Below are 17,652 nucleotides of genomic sequence, written 5' to 3' on the forward strand. Positions count from 1 at the left end.
GGAGTATGATGTGGGAGAATGTGAACTTGTCCTCTTTGGCAGAAAGAATAGAAAAGCAGCATGTTATTTAAATGGAGAAAGATTGCAAAACTTGGCTGTTCAGAGGGTATTGGGTATTTTCATGTACATGAATCATAATATGTGAGCATTCAGGTACAGCCAATGGTCAGGATGACAAATGGGATGTTGTCATTTATTACTGGGGGAATAGAATACAAAAGTAAGGAAGTTTTGCTGCAATTGTACAGGCCGCTGGGCCTATACATCTGAAGTGCTGTGTATTATTCTGGTCCCCTTACTCAAGGAAGTTATTCACTGTTAGAATTCACTAACCTGATTCCTGGGATGGTGGGGGTGATGGGCATTGGGGACAGCAGTGTTATCTTGTGGAGGAAAGGTTGAACAGATCAGGCCTGTATCCATTGAAGTTAAGAACAACAATGATCTTATTGAAACATATAAGATCCGAAGGGGGCTTGACAGGGTGGATGCTTGTGGACTAGAACTAGTGGGCACAGTTTAAAAATAGGATTCCTATTTAAAATGGAGTTGAGCAAAGTGTTCTTTTTTAATTCATTCATGGGATATGGGTGTCGCCAGCTGGCCAGCATTTATTGTCCATCCCTAGTTGCCCTTGTTCAGAGGTCAGTTGAGAGTCAAACATATTACTGTGGCTCTGAAGTCACATGTAGACCAGACCAGGGAAGGACGGTGCATTTCCTTCCTTGAGGGCTCAGCTAGAGGGTCATTGGTACGTGGAATTCTCTTCCCTATAGAGCAGTCCAGGCAGGGTCAGTGAGTATTTTTGAGCCGAGTCAGATTCTTAATTGACAAGGGAATCAGAAGTTATAGTGGATAGACAGGAAAGTGGAGCTGAGGCCACAATTTGACCAGCCATGGTCTTATCAAATGGCAGAGCTCTTGAGGGACTGAACAGTGTAATCTTGCTCTCAACTATGCATTCACATGTAACCTCAAGAGTCAAACACTTGAGGAGAATGAGAGTAGCAGGGAAATTTGTTTCTTATAAAGGCCTGTGTACACATAGCCACAAATACCTTTAACGGTACTAGATTTTGTGTTGTTAAACAGCCAGAATGGAACATACTATTTATCGTATGGCTTCAGTAGCTGTGTTTAAAACTGTAAAAGGTGGCCTACATCAACATCCAAGTTGGTTTTGAATACCACATCCAAATAACACAAGTGCTTGAAAGTGAATGCATTAGATTTTGCACACTACAAACAGGCTGAGGGAACCAAATCTATAGAACAGTATACATTCTCACTTTTATTCTGAACGCGATACATTACTTTGAATTGAGAAACTTTAAATCATTTCTATCTTGCATCTTTATTTTTAAATTTAAGCTCACACCACATTTGCTCCAGAGTTTTGCACATTATCAGTTTTCTCCCAGAAAATATGTACAAGGCACATGTGTTGGTCAAATTGGTGTACAAAAATGATAAGTAAATGTTCCGTCTTCTGAACAATAAGCTTATATACAACATAAGTAGATCAACCAGCTGCTCTCAATTGTATTTATCGTGGACCGAGCCTGTTCTTAAAGGTCCTTAAAGATTTTGCCATCATAGGTGCAATCTCTGGGGGGAGAAAAAAAATCAATCTTTTTAAAAAAAAACCTATGTCTGGTTCCAAAGAGAAAACCTTAACATGCAAACTCCACTAGTTAAGAGTGCATCTTACATTTATAAAAATGTACCCATGATGGACATGCTAAAATAACTAAAACAAAAAGAAATTTCTAAATATACAATTCCACTGCTAAATTTTGGTAAATGATAGCGAACTCGTCTAAACTGGCAATATTCAAGAAATGAAAATATTACTACTCCATCTTATCAACCCTCTGTCTCATCACCCAGAAAATATATTTTACAAGATAGCACACCTCAAAATCTATTGCAACATTCCCACTTCGTCACAAATTCTCAGTCAGATCTGCCTTTATCGTCATCTCTCCCCTATAGCCACCACAGCAAAAGTCACTAGGTAACTTTTTTCCTACATTCTTCTATTGAATGCATTAAGTAATTTGAAATAACATTTTACTTTCATTTAGGTGCCAATTTTCTCCTCCCACCATTCCACCTGGGTCTCTGCTCCACATTTCCCCATAATTTTAAGCTACAGAGTCCAGCCTAGTCCAATATCAATGCTACCCCCCCAACCAATGAATCATTATGTGTGGATAGGAGTTAATTTTCTTGGTCTTTCATTTTGCCAACCCCTCTACACCAATCCACCCACAGCCCCCTCAGCCCCCTCCCCAGCGTCAAACAGCAGAAAAAAAACGTATTGTAAGCTTTAGAACAATCAGAAATACCAGGCCCGATTCTCCCAAAAAATTCCAAGTGCTGCACTGGTGAGAAAAATGGTGCAATCCACGACTGCTTTTTGCAGTGCAACTTCAGACTCAAATCTCCCACACTGTGCAGGGCAGAGGTCACAATCGTGAATATCATTAAAAGTGCAGCAGTCTGCTGGCCAGCTCGAGACCCCGCAATGCTGGCCAGCCCGAGACCCCACAATGCTGCCCCTCATGACCACCCCTCCATCCCCCCCCCCCCCCCCCCATTCACTGTTCTCCCTCCAGCCCTGACCGATCCTATGTGCAGAGTGCCAGTGGAACCCCCCGACCCACCAACTGCTCCAAGGCCCCACTCCTGTGGCATTGCCCATGCCTTGTGGGCAGTGCCCCCTGGGCATGGGCACTTTATCCCTTGGGTAGTGCCAGAGAGCACAGGCTGGCACAACCAGGGCGTCTGTGTCCAGGGGGCACCCCTCATCACCATCCGACACACCTGGGGGTCCCCCGATTGCTCCCCCTTCTCTCCGGCAGGGTCTCCCACTAGTTCCCCGCAAAATGGGGAGCTACTCTAAACCCTGCCAGAATGAAATACTCCTGGCGGGATGGGAGATGCTATCGGGCCTGGAGAATTCCATCTCGGGCTCAATAATGACATTTAAGTAAGATTAAAACCAGATTTAAAATCACTCATCTGTCTTCCTGTCAGTTTCCAGCACAGTCTCGACTGTGCCTGCTTTCTGACTGTGGGCGACACGCACGCGTCGAGAACGCATGCGCGAATCCCACAAAATGGCCGACATGTGCACCTCCCAACCCGATGTGCTAAAAAAACGTGCGCGTTGGGATGGGAGAATAAAGCCCATCATTTCATCTCATCACGAGTATTTTTTTTCAAATGGTTCACAAGTGTTCTGTCCTGGTACTTGTCAAAACTGGTTTACTGTACTTACTTTTAACTTGCCTCTTTGAATCTGAGCCTGAATGACTGCTTGCCCCAACATAGCCACTGGTGCCCTTAGTTCTGTCAGAGGAGAAACCTCCTCCAGCAAAGCTGGAATCTTCTGTGCTCCCAATGGACCTCTTCCTAGGTGAGAAACGTTTTTCAGATGCAGCCAAGAATGTGATACAGATATGCTCTATGCAATTAATACTTGGAATACAGTGTTCAATTCTGGTCGCCACACTACCAGAAGGATGTGGAGGATTTGGAGAGGGCGCAGAAAAGATTTATTAGGATGTTGCCTGGTATGGAGGGCATTAGCTACGAGGAGACATTGGAGAAACATGACTTGTTCTCACTGTGAAGGAAGTTGAGGGACGACCTGATAGAAGTGTACAAGATTATGAGGGGCAATGGACAGAGTAGTACAGTATAGGATAATCAAAAGCTTTTTCTCAGGGTGGAAGAGTCAATTACTAGGAGGCACAGGTTTAAAGTGCAAGGTGCAAAGTTTAAAGGAGATGTACGAGGCAGTTTTCTTTCTATATATATACACACACAGAATGGTGGGTACCTGGAACTTGTTGCTGGGGGAGATAGTGGGAGCGGATACAGTAGTGACTTTTAAGGGGCATCTTAACAAATACATGAATGGGAATAGAGGGATATGGTCCCTGGAAGGGTAGGGGATTTTATTTAAGTCGGGTAGCACAGTCGGTGCAGGTTTGGAGGGCCTGTTCCTGTACTGTAATTTTCTGTGTTCTTTGTAGTGGAAAAAGTGAACAATGCTTCTCGACAGTTCTCAATGTTGATTGAGCTCAGTGCAATCACTGATGGAAGCTCAAAGCATATTACCACTTCTTCAACTTCCACTGAAACCAAAATGGAGTCACATGCATCATAGATTTGCATATTTTTCAAATTGTGAATGAAGTCTGAATATTTTCACCTCCCATCATTAATGAAGCTGTATCAATTGAAAGAATAAAGAATGTTACAATCCAGGTGGACGCACCATGTTATGTGAAAACTGGCCAACATTTTGTTCCCTCTCCTTAAAGCATTTTGGCACAAGTTATGCCTTAGTCCTCTCAATCACAACAGAAATCTTGACCATTAATTAGCCTTTTTAAAGCACCATGCACCTCTCTTGTTATATTCACAGATGTATACAAAGCTAAAAATCGTTTTTCAAATCTGAACTTACAAATGAAATTAATAAAGATCAACAACAGTAAATAAAATTACCATCTAGAAATACAATAAAAGACTTTGGTTCTTGTGTTATAAGATTCCCAGTAAACTAAAGGCCTACTCTCTCATTTATACCAAGGCAACTCATTCTTACTGCAATACAGATTTTTTATATTTATTAAGAATTTCCACCATTTATTCCACATTGCCAAAGATCCATATTTAATTCCAACACCTAGCACTAGGATAAAGGATATTATGAGGAAAGGTTGGAAATAATTGGACACATATCCGTTGGAGTTTAAAGAGTAATTGGTGATCTTAATTAAACATAAAATCCCAAGGGGTCTCAAGAGATAGGTGTGAAAATCATGTTTCCCATGCAGGAGATTAGTTAAAAGGTGACAGAATTGCAAAATGTGGAGTTTTGATTTAAGGTTGAAATGAGGAGAATATTTTTCACTCACAGGACTGAGAGACTCTCTTCTTCAGAGAGGCAGGGTCATTGAATATTTTTGAAACGCTGGGGTAGATAGATTCTTAACAAAGAAGGGAAAGCACGGAGCGGTAGACAGAAAGTAGAATTGAGGCCACAATCAGATAAGTTATAATCTTATTATGGCAGAGAAAGCCTGTGAGGCTGAATGGCCTAACTCTCAAATTCATATGCAACATGGTGATCCATATTAACAGTTTAGATAACTTGATTCAATAGCTCAGCACAGGTCACTGACCACTAGCAAAGTCAAATAGATTAAGCATCAGAACCAATTAGGGGTACACCACCATCTAGGATCAATGGTAAATAATAAAGTACAATTTTACTATGAATAGATAAGGGTGAACCCAGTGGATGTGGTGTGTTTGGATTTTCAGAAAGCTTTTGATAAAGTCCCACTTTAGATGAGTGTGCAAAATCAAAGCAGATTGGACTGGGGGTAAATTATTGACACGGATTGAGAATTGGTTAGCAGACAGGAAACCGAGTAAAAACAAACAGGTCTTTTTCAAAGTGGCAGTTAGTGACTAGGGGGGTCCAGCCAGGAACAGAGCTTGGGCTCTTGACTATTCACAACATTGGGATGAGAGAAACAAAAGTAATATTTCTAAGTTTGCTGACAACACAAAACTTGTTGAGAACTTAAGTGGTGAGGAGACTTAAGAGGCTTCAAAGTGATTTAGACAATTTTTAAAAAATTATTCATTTGTGGGACATGGGTATCACTGGCTGGCCAGTATTTATTGCCCACGAAAAGGTGGAGGCGAGCTGACTTATTGAATCACTGTAGTCCATGTGTTGTAGGTTGATTTACAATGCTGTTAGGGAGGGAATGGGTGGCTGTGAAGGAATGGCAATATATTTCCTTGATTATAAGTAAAGACTCACATTCCAACCATTATTTTGTAAATTGAGCTTGTGTCTTTATATGCCCTGTTAGTGAACAAAACTCCCACTTACCTGACGAAGGAGCAACGCTCCAAAAGCTAGTGGCTTTTGCTAGCAAATAAACCTGTTGGACTTTAACCTGGTGTTGAGAGACTTCTTACAATATATTTCCAAGTCAGGGTGGTGAGTGGCTTGGAGGGGAACTTGCAGGTGGTGTTGTTCTCATGTATGTGATATCTTTTAGGTGGAAGTCATCGTGGGTTTGGAAGGTGCTGTCTAAGGACCTTTGGTGAATTGCTGTAGTGCATCTTGTAGATAGGACACAACGTTGCCACCAAGCGTCAATGTTGCTGCGTTGATGTCAAGGGCTGTCATTCTCACCTCACCTCTGGAGTTCAGCTCTTTTGTTCATGTTTGAACCAATGCTGTAATGAGGTCAGAAGCTGAATGACCCTGGCAAAACCCAAACTGGGCATCACTGAGCAGGTACTGCTTGATGACCCCTTCCATCACTTTTCTGATGATTAAGAGTAGACTGATTGGGCAGTAATAGGCCAGATTAGATTTGTCTTGCTGCAATTTTCCACATTGTTGGGTAGATGTCAGTGTTGTAACCATATTGGAAGAGTGGTAAGTTCTGGAGCACAAGTCTGTTGCTGGAAAATGATCAGGGGGCCATTGCCTTTGCAGTATTCAGTGCCTCCAGCCATTTCTTGATATCATACGGAGTGAATTGAATTGGCTGAAGACTCACATCAGAGATGCTGGGGACTGCTATGGATGACCGAGATGGATCATCACTTGGCACTTCTGGTTGAAAATTGCTGCGAATGCTTCAGTCTTATAAGAACATAAGAACCAGGAGCAGGAGTAGGCCCCTTGAGCCTGCTCCGCCATTCAATAAGATCATGGTTGATCTTTTCATAGGTTCAGCTCCACTTACCCGTCCGCACACCATAACCCTTAATTCCTTTACTTTTCAAAAGTTTATCTATCCTTGCCTTAAAAACATTCACAGAAGGCCTTAACTGCTTCACAGGGCAGGAAATTTCATAGATTCACAACCCTGTGTGTGAAGAAGTTCCTCCTCCACTCAGTCCTAAATCTGCTTCCCCTTATTCTGAGGCTACACTCTCTAGTTCTAGTTTCACCCGCCAGCGGAAACAACTTCCCTCTTTCTATCTTATATGTTTCTATAAGATCTCCCCTCATTCTTCTGAATTCCAATGAGTATAGCCCCAGTCTACTCAGTCTCTCCTCATAAGCCAACCCTCTCAACTCTGGAATCAACCTAGTGAATCTCGTCTGCACCCCCTCCAATACCAATATATCAAGTAAGGAGACCAAAACGTACACAGTACTCTAGGTGTGGCCTCACCAGCAACTTATACATCTGCAACATAATCTCACTGTTTTTAAACTCCATTCCTCTAGCAATGAAGGACAATTCCATTTGCCTTCTTAATTACCTGCTGCACTTGCAAACCAACTCCTTGAGATTCCTGCACAAGGACATCCAGGTCCCTCTGCACAACGGCATGCTGCAGTTTTTTACCATTTAAATAATAGTCCATTTTGCTGTTATTCCTACCAAAATGGATGACCTCACATTTACCAACATTGTACTCCATCTGCCAGACCCTCGCCCGCTCACTTAGATCATCTATATCCCTTTGCAGACTTTCAGCGACCTCGGCACACTTTGCTCTTCCACCCATCTTAGTGTCATCTGCGAATTTTGACACACTACAATTGGTTCCCAACTCCAAATCATCTATGTAAATCGTAAACAATTACGGTCCAAACAGTGATCCCTGAGGGACACTACTAGTCACTGGTCGCCAACCTGAAAAACATAAATTTACCCCCACTCTTTGCTTTCTTTGCTAACTGATTCTCTATCCATGCTAATGCATTATCTGTAACATTGTGCACTTTTACCTCATGTAGCATTCTTTGGTGCGGCACCTTGTCAAATGCCTTCTGGAAATCCAGACACACCACATCCAAAAGTTCGCCAATGTCCACTGCACCATGTAATGTTCTCTAAGAATTCCACCAAATTAGTCAAACATGACCTGTTCTTCATGAACCCATGCTGCATCTTACCAATGGGACAATTTATATCCAGATGTCTCACTATTTCTTCCTTGATGATAGATTCAAGCAATTTCCCTACTACAGAAGTTAAGCTAACCAGCCTATAGTTACCTGCCTTTTGTCTACCTCTTTTTTTCTTAAAAACACCGGCATCACATTTGCCATTTTCCAATCTGCAGGAACCACCCTAGAGTCCAGTGAATTTTGGTAAATTACATCAGTGCATTTGCTATTTCTCTCGCCATCTCTTTACATACTCTTATCTTTTGCACTGATGTGCTGGGCTCCTCCATTATTGAGAATGGGAATATTTGTAGAGTCTCCTTTTCCACTGAATTGTTTAAATTGTCCATCACCAGGGGCAAATACATGGCATATGGAGTTGAACCTGAACAAATGTGAAGTTATCACTTCAGATAGTGAAATAGAAGAGAAGAATATTATTTAAATAGATTGAGAAATATTGATGTACAAAAAGGGTGTCTAAGTACATCAAAGCAAATAAAAGCAAATATGCAGGTCCAGCAAGCAGTTCAGATGACATCATATTGGCAGGTTTTACCTAACTATGGAAATTATATGTTATCTTCTCTACTCTATTTGCACGCACAAGCCTTTGTTGCAAGAGGGCTTGATTACAGGAGCAAGCTGTGCAGGGCCTTGGTGAGATTACACCTAGAGTATTGTGTGCAGTTTTGGTCTCCTTAACTAAGTAACCATATTGACCCAATCTCACACTGACCCAATCAAGGAGTTCTACATTGACTGGAATTCAGGAGGAGGCGAGGAGAACTCATTGAAACATATAAAATTCTGACAGGGCTGGACAGACTAGATGCAAGGGTGTTGTTTCCTCTGGCTGGAGGGGTCCAGAACAAGGAGCCACAATTTCAAAATGCAGGGACTGAGATGAGGAGAAATTTCTTCACTGAAGAGGGTGGTGAACCTGCAGAATTCCCTACCATTGAAAGCTGTGGAGGCAAAGTCAGTGAATATAAGAACATAACATAAGAAATAGGAGCAGGAGTAGGCCATCTAGCCCTTCGAGCCTGCCCCGCCATTCAATAAGATCATGGCTGATCTGAAGTGGCTCAGTTCCACTTTCCCGCTCTCTCCTCATAACCCTTAATCCCCTCGCCTACCAAAAACCTATCTACCCGCGTCTTAAATATATTTAGCAAGGTAGCCTCCACCACTTCAACGGGCGGAGAATTCCAGAGATTCACCACCCTTTGAGTGAAGAAGTTCCTCCTCAACTCTGTTCTAAACTGCACCCCCCCCCCCCCCCCCGCCACTTATCTTGAGGCTGTGTCCTCTAGTCCTGCTGTCCTTTGAGTGGGAAGAACCTCTCCACCTCTACCCTATCCATCCCTTTCATCATCTTATATGTCTCAATGAGATCCCCCCCTCATCCTTCTAAACTCTAACAAGTACAAGCCCAGTCTATTCAGCCTCTCCTCATAGCTCAACCCCCTCAACTCCGGTATCAGCCTAGTGAACCTCCTCTGCACTCCCTCCAAGGCCAAAATATCCTTGCGCAAGTGCGGCGACCAAAACTGCACACAGTACTCCAGCTGCGGCCTCACCAGTGCCCTGTACAGTTGCAGCAAGACCTCCCTACTTTTATATTCAATCCCCCTCGCTATGAAGGCCAGCATCCCATTTGCCTTCCCGACCACCTGCTGCACCTGTAGGCTGGGTTTTTGCGACTCATGCACAAGGACCCCCAAGTCCCTCTGCACCGTAGCATGCTGCAGCTTTTTGCCCTGTAAGTAGTAGTCCTTCCTACTATTATTCCTACCAAAGTGGATAACCTCACACTTGCCAACATTGTATTCCATCTGCCAGGTCCTTGCCCACTTGCTCAGCCTATCTAGATCCTTCTGCAGACTTTCCACACCCTCCGCACAATTTGCTGTTCCACTTATCTTAGTGTCATCGGCAAATTTCGACACTTTACACTTGGCTCCCTCCTCCAGATCATCTATGTAAATGGTAAATAGCTGAGGCCCCAGCACCGATCCCTGGGGCACTCCACTAGTCGCCAACCGCCAATCCGAATAGCACCCATTGACACCCACTCTCTGCCTCCTATTTGACAGCCAATCCCCTATCCATGCTAACACCTTACCCCCAACTCCATGCCCCCTAACCTTCTGTAACAACCTTTTGTGCGGCACCTTATCAAACGCCTCCATGAGGAGGAAATAGATTTCTAGACTCAGTGTCAAGGAGTGTAGGCAGGGCACTGGAGTATGGCATGCAGACAGAGGATCAGTCATGGTCAGATTTAAATGGCAGAGCAGGCTCGAATGGCTGAACTGCCTAATCCAGTTTCTACGTCTCTCTTAAAAAATTGGAAGGAGAATTGAAAAGTGATTATACTCTAATCAACAAGTTAAAACATAGTTGACTATAATTAACTGCAAATTAAGATATCACAAATGCCATTACAAAATTTAATACCTCAACTATTGATAAATAGAGAAAAAAATTGTCCACAGCACAGTTTATAATCAATGCATTCTTCTCAGTGACATCAACGCATGAAAGCACTTCACATATTACATAACACTCAGCCATGTCAAGTTACATTCTCTTCTAAACAGGCAAAACAACCTCCACCACATCAATCCTCACAATGCTTTCTTTTCATCGTGTATCGCATTAGAAACTTACGAAGTGGCTTTCAGCGAAAGCTAACGTAGTTCAAATAAATTGTGCCAAAAAAATCTTTCCCGCTCCCCACCCCCTCCAGTATCCATTAACTAATTACCAGAGAACAAACATCCATAAAAAGTTGGCATCAAACAAAACATCAGGACACATGTATCGATTGCAATCGCCAGCTGTACTTGTTAACATACTGAAATCTCAGGGCTATGAGCCAAGTGCTGGCAGATAGGATTAGGTGAAAGTTCAAGTTTTTCTAATGTGTCGGCGTGGACCCAGTGGGCCGAAGGGTCTCTTCTATGCTGTATGATTCTTTGTCTATTACCTAAACAAGATTAGCAGCTACTAAAACTACAAAGAATCAAACTGCCAAATGAGTTATGTGGCCATGTTCTCATTGAGCATCGCGAAGTACAGATTCATATTTTAGCCCATCCTAGCACCATCTCTTATATTTTGTGTTTTTAGGCAAAGTTGTAGTACAGAGAAAAGTAGGTGGCACATTTTCACTCAAACTAGAATGTAAAATTCTGAGGGGAATGCAAATATTATATAATGATCCCTGGAAGGAGGAATTTGGCACATTGCAACTATTCTGGCTTTTTCAAAGAGCTATTCAATTAGTGTAACTGCACCCCCACACCCCACTATTTACTGATAGACCTGCAGACACTTTCCTCAACAGTATTCTACCCAATTCCTTTCTGAAAAGTTACTATTGAATATACCACCACCATCCATTCAGGCAGTGCGTTCCAGACATTTCACACCACAGCCCACTAACTTTTCTCTCCCATCTTGTGCTTTGACAATTAGTTTAAACTAGCTTTTGTTGTTAATCCCTTCGTCCACTAAAAATCGCTTCCCTTTATTTACTTGATCCAAATCTTTCATGATATTGAATGCCTTTATTAAATCTTCCCTTAGCTTCTCTGCTTCAACGAGAATAATTCCAGCTTCACAAATCTCATCCCTTATCCTGACAAAATTCTAATGAAGCCTGACCATATTCTTTCACAGGTTTTAGCGTCTTCTTAAAATGTGGTGCCCAGAATTAGCCACAATATTCTAACTGGTTCCTGACCAGTGATTAATAAAGTTTAAAAAAAAATTCATTCATGGGACGTGGGCATCACTGCTAGGCTAACATTTATTGTCCTTCCCTAATTGCCAGGTTGTGAAAAGGTGGTGCGAGCTGCCTTCTTGAATCGCTGCAGTTCATCTGGTGTGGGTACACCCGTAGCACGGTTAGGGAGGGAATTCCAGGATTTTGACCCAGTGGCAGCAAAAGGTATGTGGACAAATTTCCAAGTCAGGCAAGTGTGAGACTTGGAGGGGAACTTTCAGGCAATGCTGTCCCCGGGTATTTGCTGCCCATGTCCTTCTCAATGGTCCTGGGCTTGGAAGGTGCTGCTTAAAGACGCCTGGTGAGTTCCTGCAATGCATTTTGCAAATGCTACACACTGCAGTCACTTTTTGCTGGTAGTGGAAGGTGTGAAATGTTTAAAGAAAGTGAAAAGGGTGCCAATGAAGTGGGCTGCTATATCCTAGATGGTGTTGAACTTCAAGTGTTGTTGGATCTTCACTCATCTAGGCAAATGAAGAGTAATCCATCACACTCCTGACTTGTGCCTTACAGATGGTCAGCAGGCAGCGAGTTGCTTGCATTAAAAAACAAGTAGAAGTGATGGTGACCTGAACTCTACTCTTGCCTGGTATAGAAACAGGAGGCCATCCATTCATAAAACTGTTCCAACATTAAAAAAATGCTAAGACCTTCTTTTCCAGTCATTAGCACACACGCTGCTGGAACAAAAATACTTACTTGTGCTTGGCAAAGGGAGAACTTTGAAGGGCAGAGCCAGCATGTTTTCCTTGTTGGCGCAGAATGTTCCTTGGTGGCTTTGCAGAAGTATTTACATAAGCTAATTTTACTTGACGACCTGAAGATGGAATCATACATCAAATCATTACATTTTTTTGGCACGTTCTAACAACACACTAAATGTTTGTTGAGTCAAGAAAATTGATATCATTCTCTGCTGCAAGGCTAATGACATCATATTGGTAGGTTTTACCTGACTATGGAAATTACTTGTTATCTTCTCTAATCCATTTGCATGCACGAGTCAAAAAAAAATTGCCATCCAGTCAAATTCAAATTATTTTCAAACCCAATTTACATTTATTTAGCCTCAGATAAGGTTGGTCAAATAGATGCCCAAGGTTAAAAGCTCTGTAGGAGCCTTAACAAAATACACAGCATCAATAAAATTAAGTTACTGTTACGATTGTGAAGAGTGCAAAGCCGCTGGTTCAGAAATTCTACAAATATAGCAAGTGTAAACAGTTCAAATGGCCCTCACCTGAAGCCCGCTCTGTCAATCAATATGATTGTTGCTGGTCTGCTGTCTGAACTCCACTTTACCCAATCGCTCCTCATATCAGCAGACTCCCCAAGACACCAGAAATCCATCCTCCTGAGAAGCCTTTAAGAATTTCAAAGATTCTCCTCATCTCAGCCCAAAATGTCTGACTCCTTAGCCTGAAACAACCTCCCTGCCCCTCCCCCAGTGTTAGTCAGGAGAAAAAAATAAGATCTCAATGTCTACCAAACAACACCTCAATACCTACTCCCTCACGTCCCATCAGAATCTTGTATGTTTCAATGAGATCACCTCTCATTCTTCTAAACTCAACAGACCATGTATTGCCCATTCACGTAAGCTGCCTTTTTCTGCAATCACTGTTTTCCTCATAGCTTACAAAAATAGACAAGTGTGCCAGCAAACCTGGATACATAATTACTCCTCAATCTCCAAGTCACAAATACAGATTGTAAATAGCTGAGGCCCAGCAAAGATCTATTCAATACTCCATTAGTCACAAACAGCCAACTTGAAAATGCTCCACAAATATGAATGTTCTATTTCCTGTACATTTAGCAATTCTCTAACCATATTTACCCCAATTCCAGAGGGTCCCTTATAGAGTCATAGATGTTTACAGCACGGAAACAGGCCCTTCGGCCCAACAAGTTCATGCCGCCCTTTTTTTTAAAACCCCTAAGCTAATCCCAGTTGTCCGCATTTCACCCGTATCCTTCTATACCCACCATACCCATGTAACCATCTAAATGCTTTTTAAAAAAGACAAAACTGTACCCACTTCTACTACTACCTCTGATGGCTTGTTCCTGACACTCACTACCCTCTGTGTGAAAAATTGTGCTTATGTTCAGTATTAATCTTTTGTGCGGCACCTTATTGAAATAACTTTGTCCTGGCTACTGGAAAGAAGGTTTTAGTAACAATTAATTGGATTTGTTACAAGGAGATGTTTCAATTTTGATTGGGAACAAAAATTCAAAAAAGGTGTAAAAATAAAAATCCCAAAATTGCCTATGCAGAAGGAAATTCTTTTATGTCCTGTTTTTATGGTTAAGACTAATGCTGTGGGCAGAGTTCAAAGCTCCTGAAATTTGGCATGCACTGTGAAATGAAGTCAATGATTGTCTGTTGCACAGCCTCCCTCAACCTCTCCCAATTTTCCGTACACCTTAACAAAAGATTTATTACAATGTCATATTTGAAATTCTTCAAGCAGTCACACAAACTCATTTTTGTCACCATACTAAATTTAACGCAACTTCACTTCCAGTTAACAATTATTTTGTCGATGAAGAACCCAACTTCAGAGTGTTGCAGTGTACCTTGACCTCCAACTTCAGATCCAGTAGTATACAAAACTTAAATTTGAACCTTGTGCTACACCATAATAGCTTGCCAGTGCAAAATTTCCACACTGACCTTTGGGCTTATTAGCATGTGCAGAACTAATGCTTTGCGTCAGCATTTTCAGTTTCTGTTCTCTTTCATCGTAAAGTCTCAGATACAACTCTCGCCACGATTCATACTCCTGAGGCTTCTCACTTTTGAAATCCTTCTTACAATGCTTCATCCATAAATGATCAGTCTGTTCAATAAAACCCTATTTAAAAAGGTAAGCAAAAAAGTGCCCAAGAACTTATTAAAAAGATGGTATAAGATATCAACACTCCAGTTTCACACGTTAAGCATATTCATCATATAGGCTCATCCTTCAAACTAAAACACTGAATACAGGATTTGAAAGAACGATTCTGTATCTTTTGGGAACCCATTGAATAGAATTCCTACAGTGCAGAAGGAGACCATTCAGCCGATCGAGCCTACACCGACAACATTCCCACCCAGGCCTACACAACCCCATGTATTTTCCCTGCCAGTCCTCCTGACGCTAAGGGGCAATTTTGCATGGCCAGTCACCCTAACCCACACATCTTTGGAACGTGGAAACCAGAGCAACGAAAAGGAAACCCATGCAGACTTGGAGAGAACATACAAACTCTGAGTTGAGTTGTTCGTCCATCATCGTCACCATTAGTCATTTTGAGGCTGGATGCGATGTGTCCGAAGATGACTAATCGGGCCAATTCCGGCACGGAATGTCCTGGCACATATTGGACAGACTTGTGTAGACACTATAGTTGTTGTGCTGGTGGCTCTGGACTTAGGCAGCTTGCGCTTAAGTTGTGCTTCAGCAATGCACCTTGCTGCGTAAGCTTAACAGCCCTTGTGGATGAGGCAGCACCAGGTAGGGAGGTTTTGTCCCAGCATTTCCCAGGTGGTCATTTCTATGTCAAGTGACTTCAGGGTGGCCTTGAGTGTCTTTGTAACATTTCTTCTGTCCTCCATGCGAGCGTCTTCCAGTGTAGAGTTCCCCAAAAAGGAGCTGCTTGGGTATGTGCTCGTCTGGCATATGGATGACATGACCTGCCCACCGGGTCTGCACTCTCAGCAGTGTGTGGACTGAAGGTAGACTTGCTCTAGAGAGAACTTCAGTGTCTGACACTTTGTCTTGCCATCTGATGCGTAATTTTCTGCAAAGATAAGTCATGTGGAAATGATGGAGCTGTCTTGCATGTCTTCGATATACAGTCCATGTTTTACAGGCATACAGGAGGGTAGCAAGTACCACAGCACTATAGAACCTCAGTTTTGTTGTTGGGCTGATCCCTTGACATTCCCGTACAGTGGAGCACAGTCTACCAAAAGCAAAACTTGCCTTTACTATTCTGTAGTTAACTTCTGTATCAATGATCACTGCTTGGGAGAGGGCGCTGCCAAGATAAGTGAACTGGTCCACTGCCTGTAGTTTCTGCCCTTTGATTGTGATTATGGGTTCTGTGTACGGTGCATGAGCAGCAGACTGGCAAACTCTACACAGTCACCCGAGGCTGGAATTGAACTTGGGTCCCTGGTGCTGTGAGGCAGCAATGCTGACTACCATGCCACCTGTAGGATTATGATGTCAGATTTACCAGATCATAGGTTTGAATTGTTCAGTTTCTCCTCCCAGTTTCAGCTGTGGGGCCAAGTTTTATTTCTGATATTCAATAATACTTTTAACATAAAATTTTTAAGTCACATGTGATTTTTCACCAATTTTGGGCCCAATTTAAGCTGTCACCACTGTTGTTTAGAACTAGAGGGCACAGCCTCAAAATAAGGGGGGGGGGGTGTGCAGTTGAGGGGGAGCTTCTTCACTCAAAGGGTGGTGAATCTCTGGAATTCTCTGCCCATTGAAGTGGTGGAGGCTACCTCGTTGAATATATTTAAGTCACGGGTAGATAGATTTCTGATAGACAAGAGAATTAAGGGTTATGGGGAGAAAGCAGTAAAGTGGAACTGACCCACTTCAGATCAACCATGATCTGAATGGTGGGGCAGGCTCAAAGGGCTAGATGGCCTACTCCTGCTCCTATTTCTTATGTTCTTACATTCTTGTTTTCTGTGTAATCTATTCTCTCTCCTTTGTCCTTGTGTACATACTCTTCATCCATTTGAAAACATTATAAAATGAAGTATACTTTAATCCAATATAAAGTTATCTTTTCTGTCCCATCACCTTTGGGGAATGTTTTCTTGGGCAATTAACTCAATTACTGGTTAAAAAGATTTCACAAGAGGTTTGTTCAGATTTCAAAACAAAAATAAAAGAACCAGCCCTTGTACCTAGTTAATCAGTTACATACCGCTTCACTTTAAAAAAAATCTTAGTAATTCACCGTGTTTAATAATGCATTAAATACCATGTTATCACTTCAACATTTTGTCCTTGCAAGTTAAAAATACAAAACCAAAAAGGTAATTCAAATGAAGATGTGTTAAGTTTCTTCAAAGAACAAAACCAGAAAACTACGAATTAGCTCATCATTGGTGATAGGAAAACATAATGGAAGCTCTACTCAAATATATTCAAAATATCCAGGAACTCAAAACACATTAAAAAGTTGCTATGGATTTCCAAAAAGATAATGCTTGACCAACCTTATTGAATTCTTCAATCCTTTCATGGTCTTGGATTTAATTATTCTGATTGATAATCTTGTACTTGGGTATGGGCAAACATTTCCATCAACTTAACGTTGGGAAGACCAAAGCTATAGTCTTTCACAAACTCAGTTCCCTAGACACTGTCTTTTTTCTTCTCCCTGGCAACCTTTAAAGGCTGAATCAGACCATTTGAAATCTCGGAGTCCTACCTGACATTGAGATAGAATCCTTATAGGTGGCTATTTGGCCCAGAGTCTCCACTGATCACAATCCCACTCCTCACTTACTTATCCTGCTGTTTCTCCTGACACTAAGGGGCAATTTAGCAAGGCCAATTAACCTAACCCGCACATCTTTGGAGTGTGGGAAGAAACCAGAGCATCTGGAGGAAACCCATGCTGACGCAAGGAGAATGTGCAAACTCCACACAGACAGTGACCCAAGGCTGGAATTGAACCTGGGCCCCTGACAATGAGGCAGCAGTACTATCCACTGCGCCACCAGGGATAGGCTTCCAACCACATACCTGCTCCATTATAAAAATTGCTTACCTCCAATTTCATAACATTTCTGATCCTATCTCATCCAAATGCTACTGGAACCTGGATCCTTGGTTTTGATATCTCTAGTCTTGACTATACCTGG

The 17,652-nt window shown here is 42.2% G+C and overlaps 1 protein-coding gene across 1 annotated transcript in view; it reads right to left on the minus strand.

The window, feature by feature from the left end:
- Positions 1 to 1,353: 1,353 nt before the first annotated feature.
- The window catches only part of eloal (elongin A, like), a 66,527-nt gene continuing 50,228 nt past the window's right edge, over positions 1,354 to 17,652 (minus strand). The window contains exons 8-12 of the mRNA XM_080193241.1: positions 14,440 to 14,620; positions 12,456 to 12,573; positions 12,250 to 12,251; positions 3,287 to 3,397; positions 1,354 to 1,608 (exon numbers count right to left, since the gene is read on the minus strand). Of these exons, the coding sequence (XP_080049367.1) occupies positions 1,547 to 1,608; positions 3,287 to 3,397; positions 12,250 to 12,251; positions 12,456 to 12,573; positions 14,440 to 14,620 (474 nt within the window). The 3' untranslated portion in view covers positions 1,354 to 1,546. The remainder of the gene's footprint in view (positions 1,609 to 3,286; positions 3,398 to 12,249; positions 12,252 to 12,455; positions 12,574 to 14,439; positions 14,621 to 17,652) is intronic.

The sequence above is a fragment of the Carcharhinus amblyrhynchos genome, chromosome 7 (genome assembly GCF_965287045.1).
Source record: "Carcharhinus amblyrhynchos chromosome 7, sCarAmb.v2.hapA, whole genome shotgun sequence".
Lineage (NCBI taxonomy): Eukaryota > Metazoa > Chordata > Chondrichthyes > Carcharhiniformes > Carcharhinidae > Carcharhinus > Carcharhinus amblyrhynchos.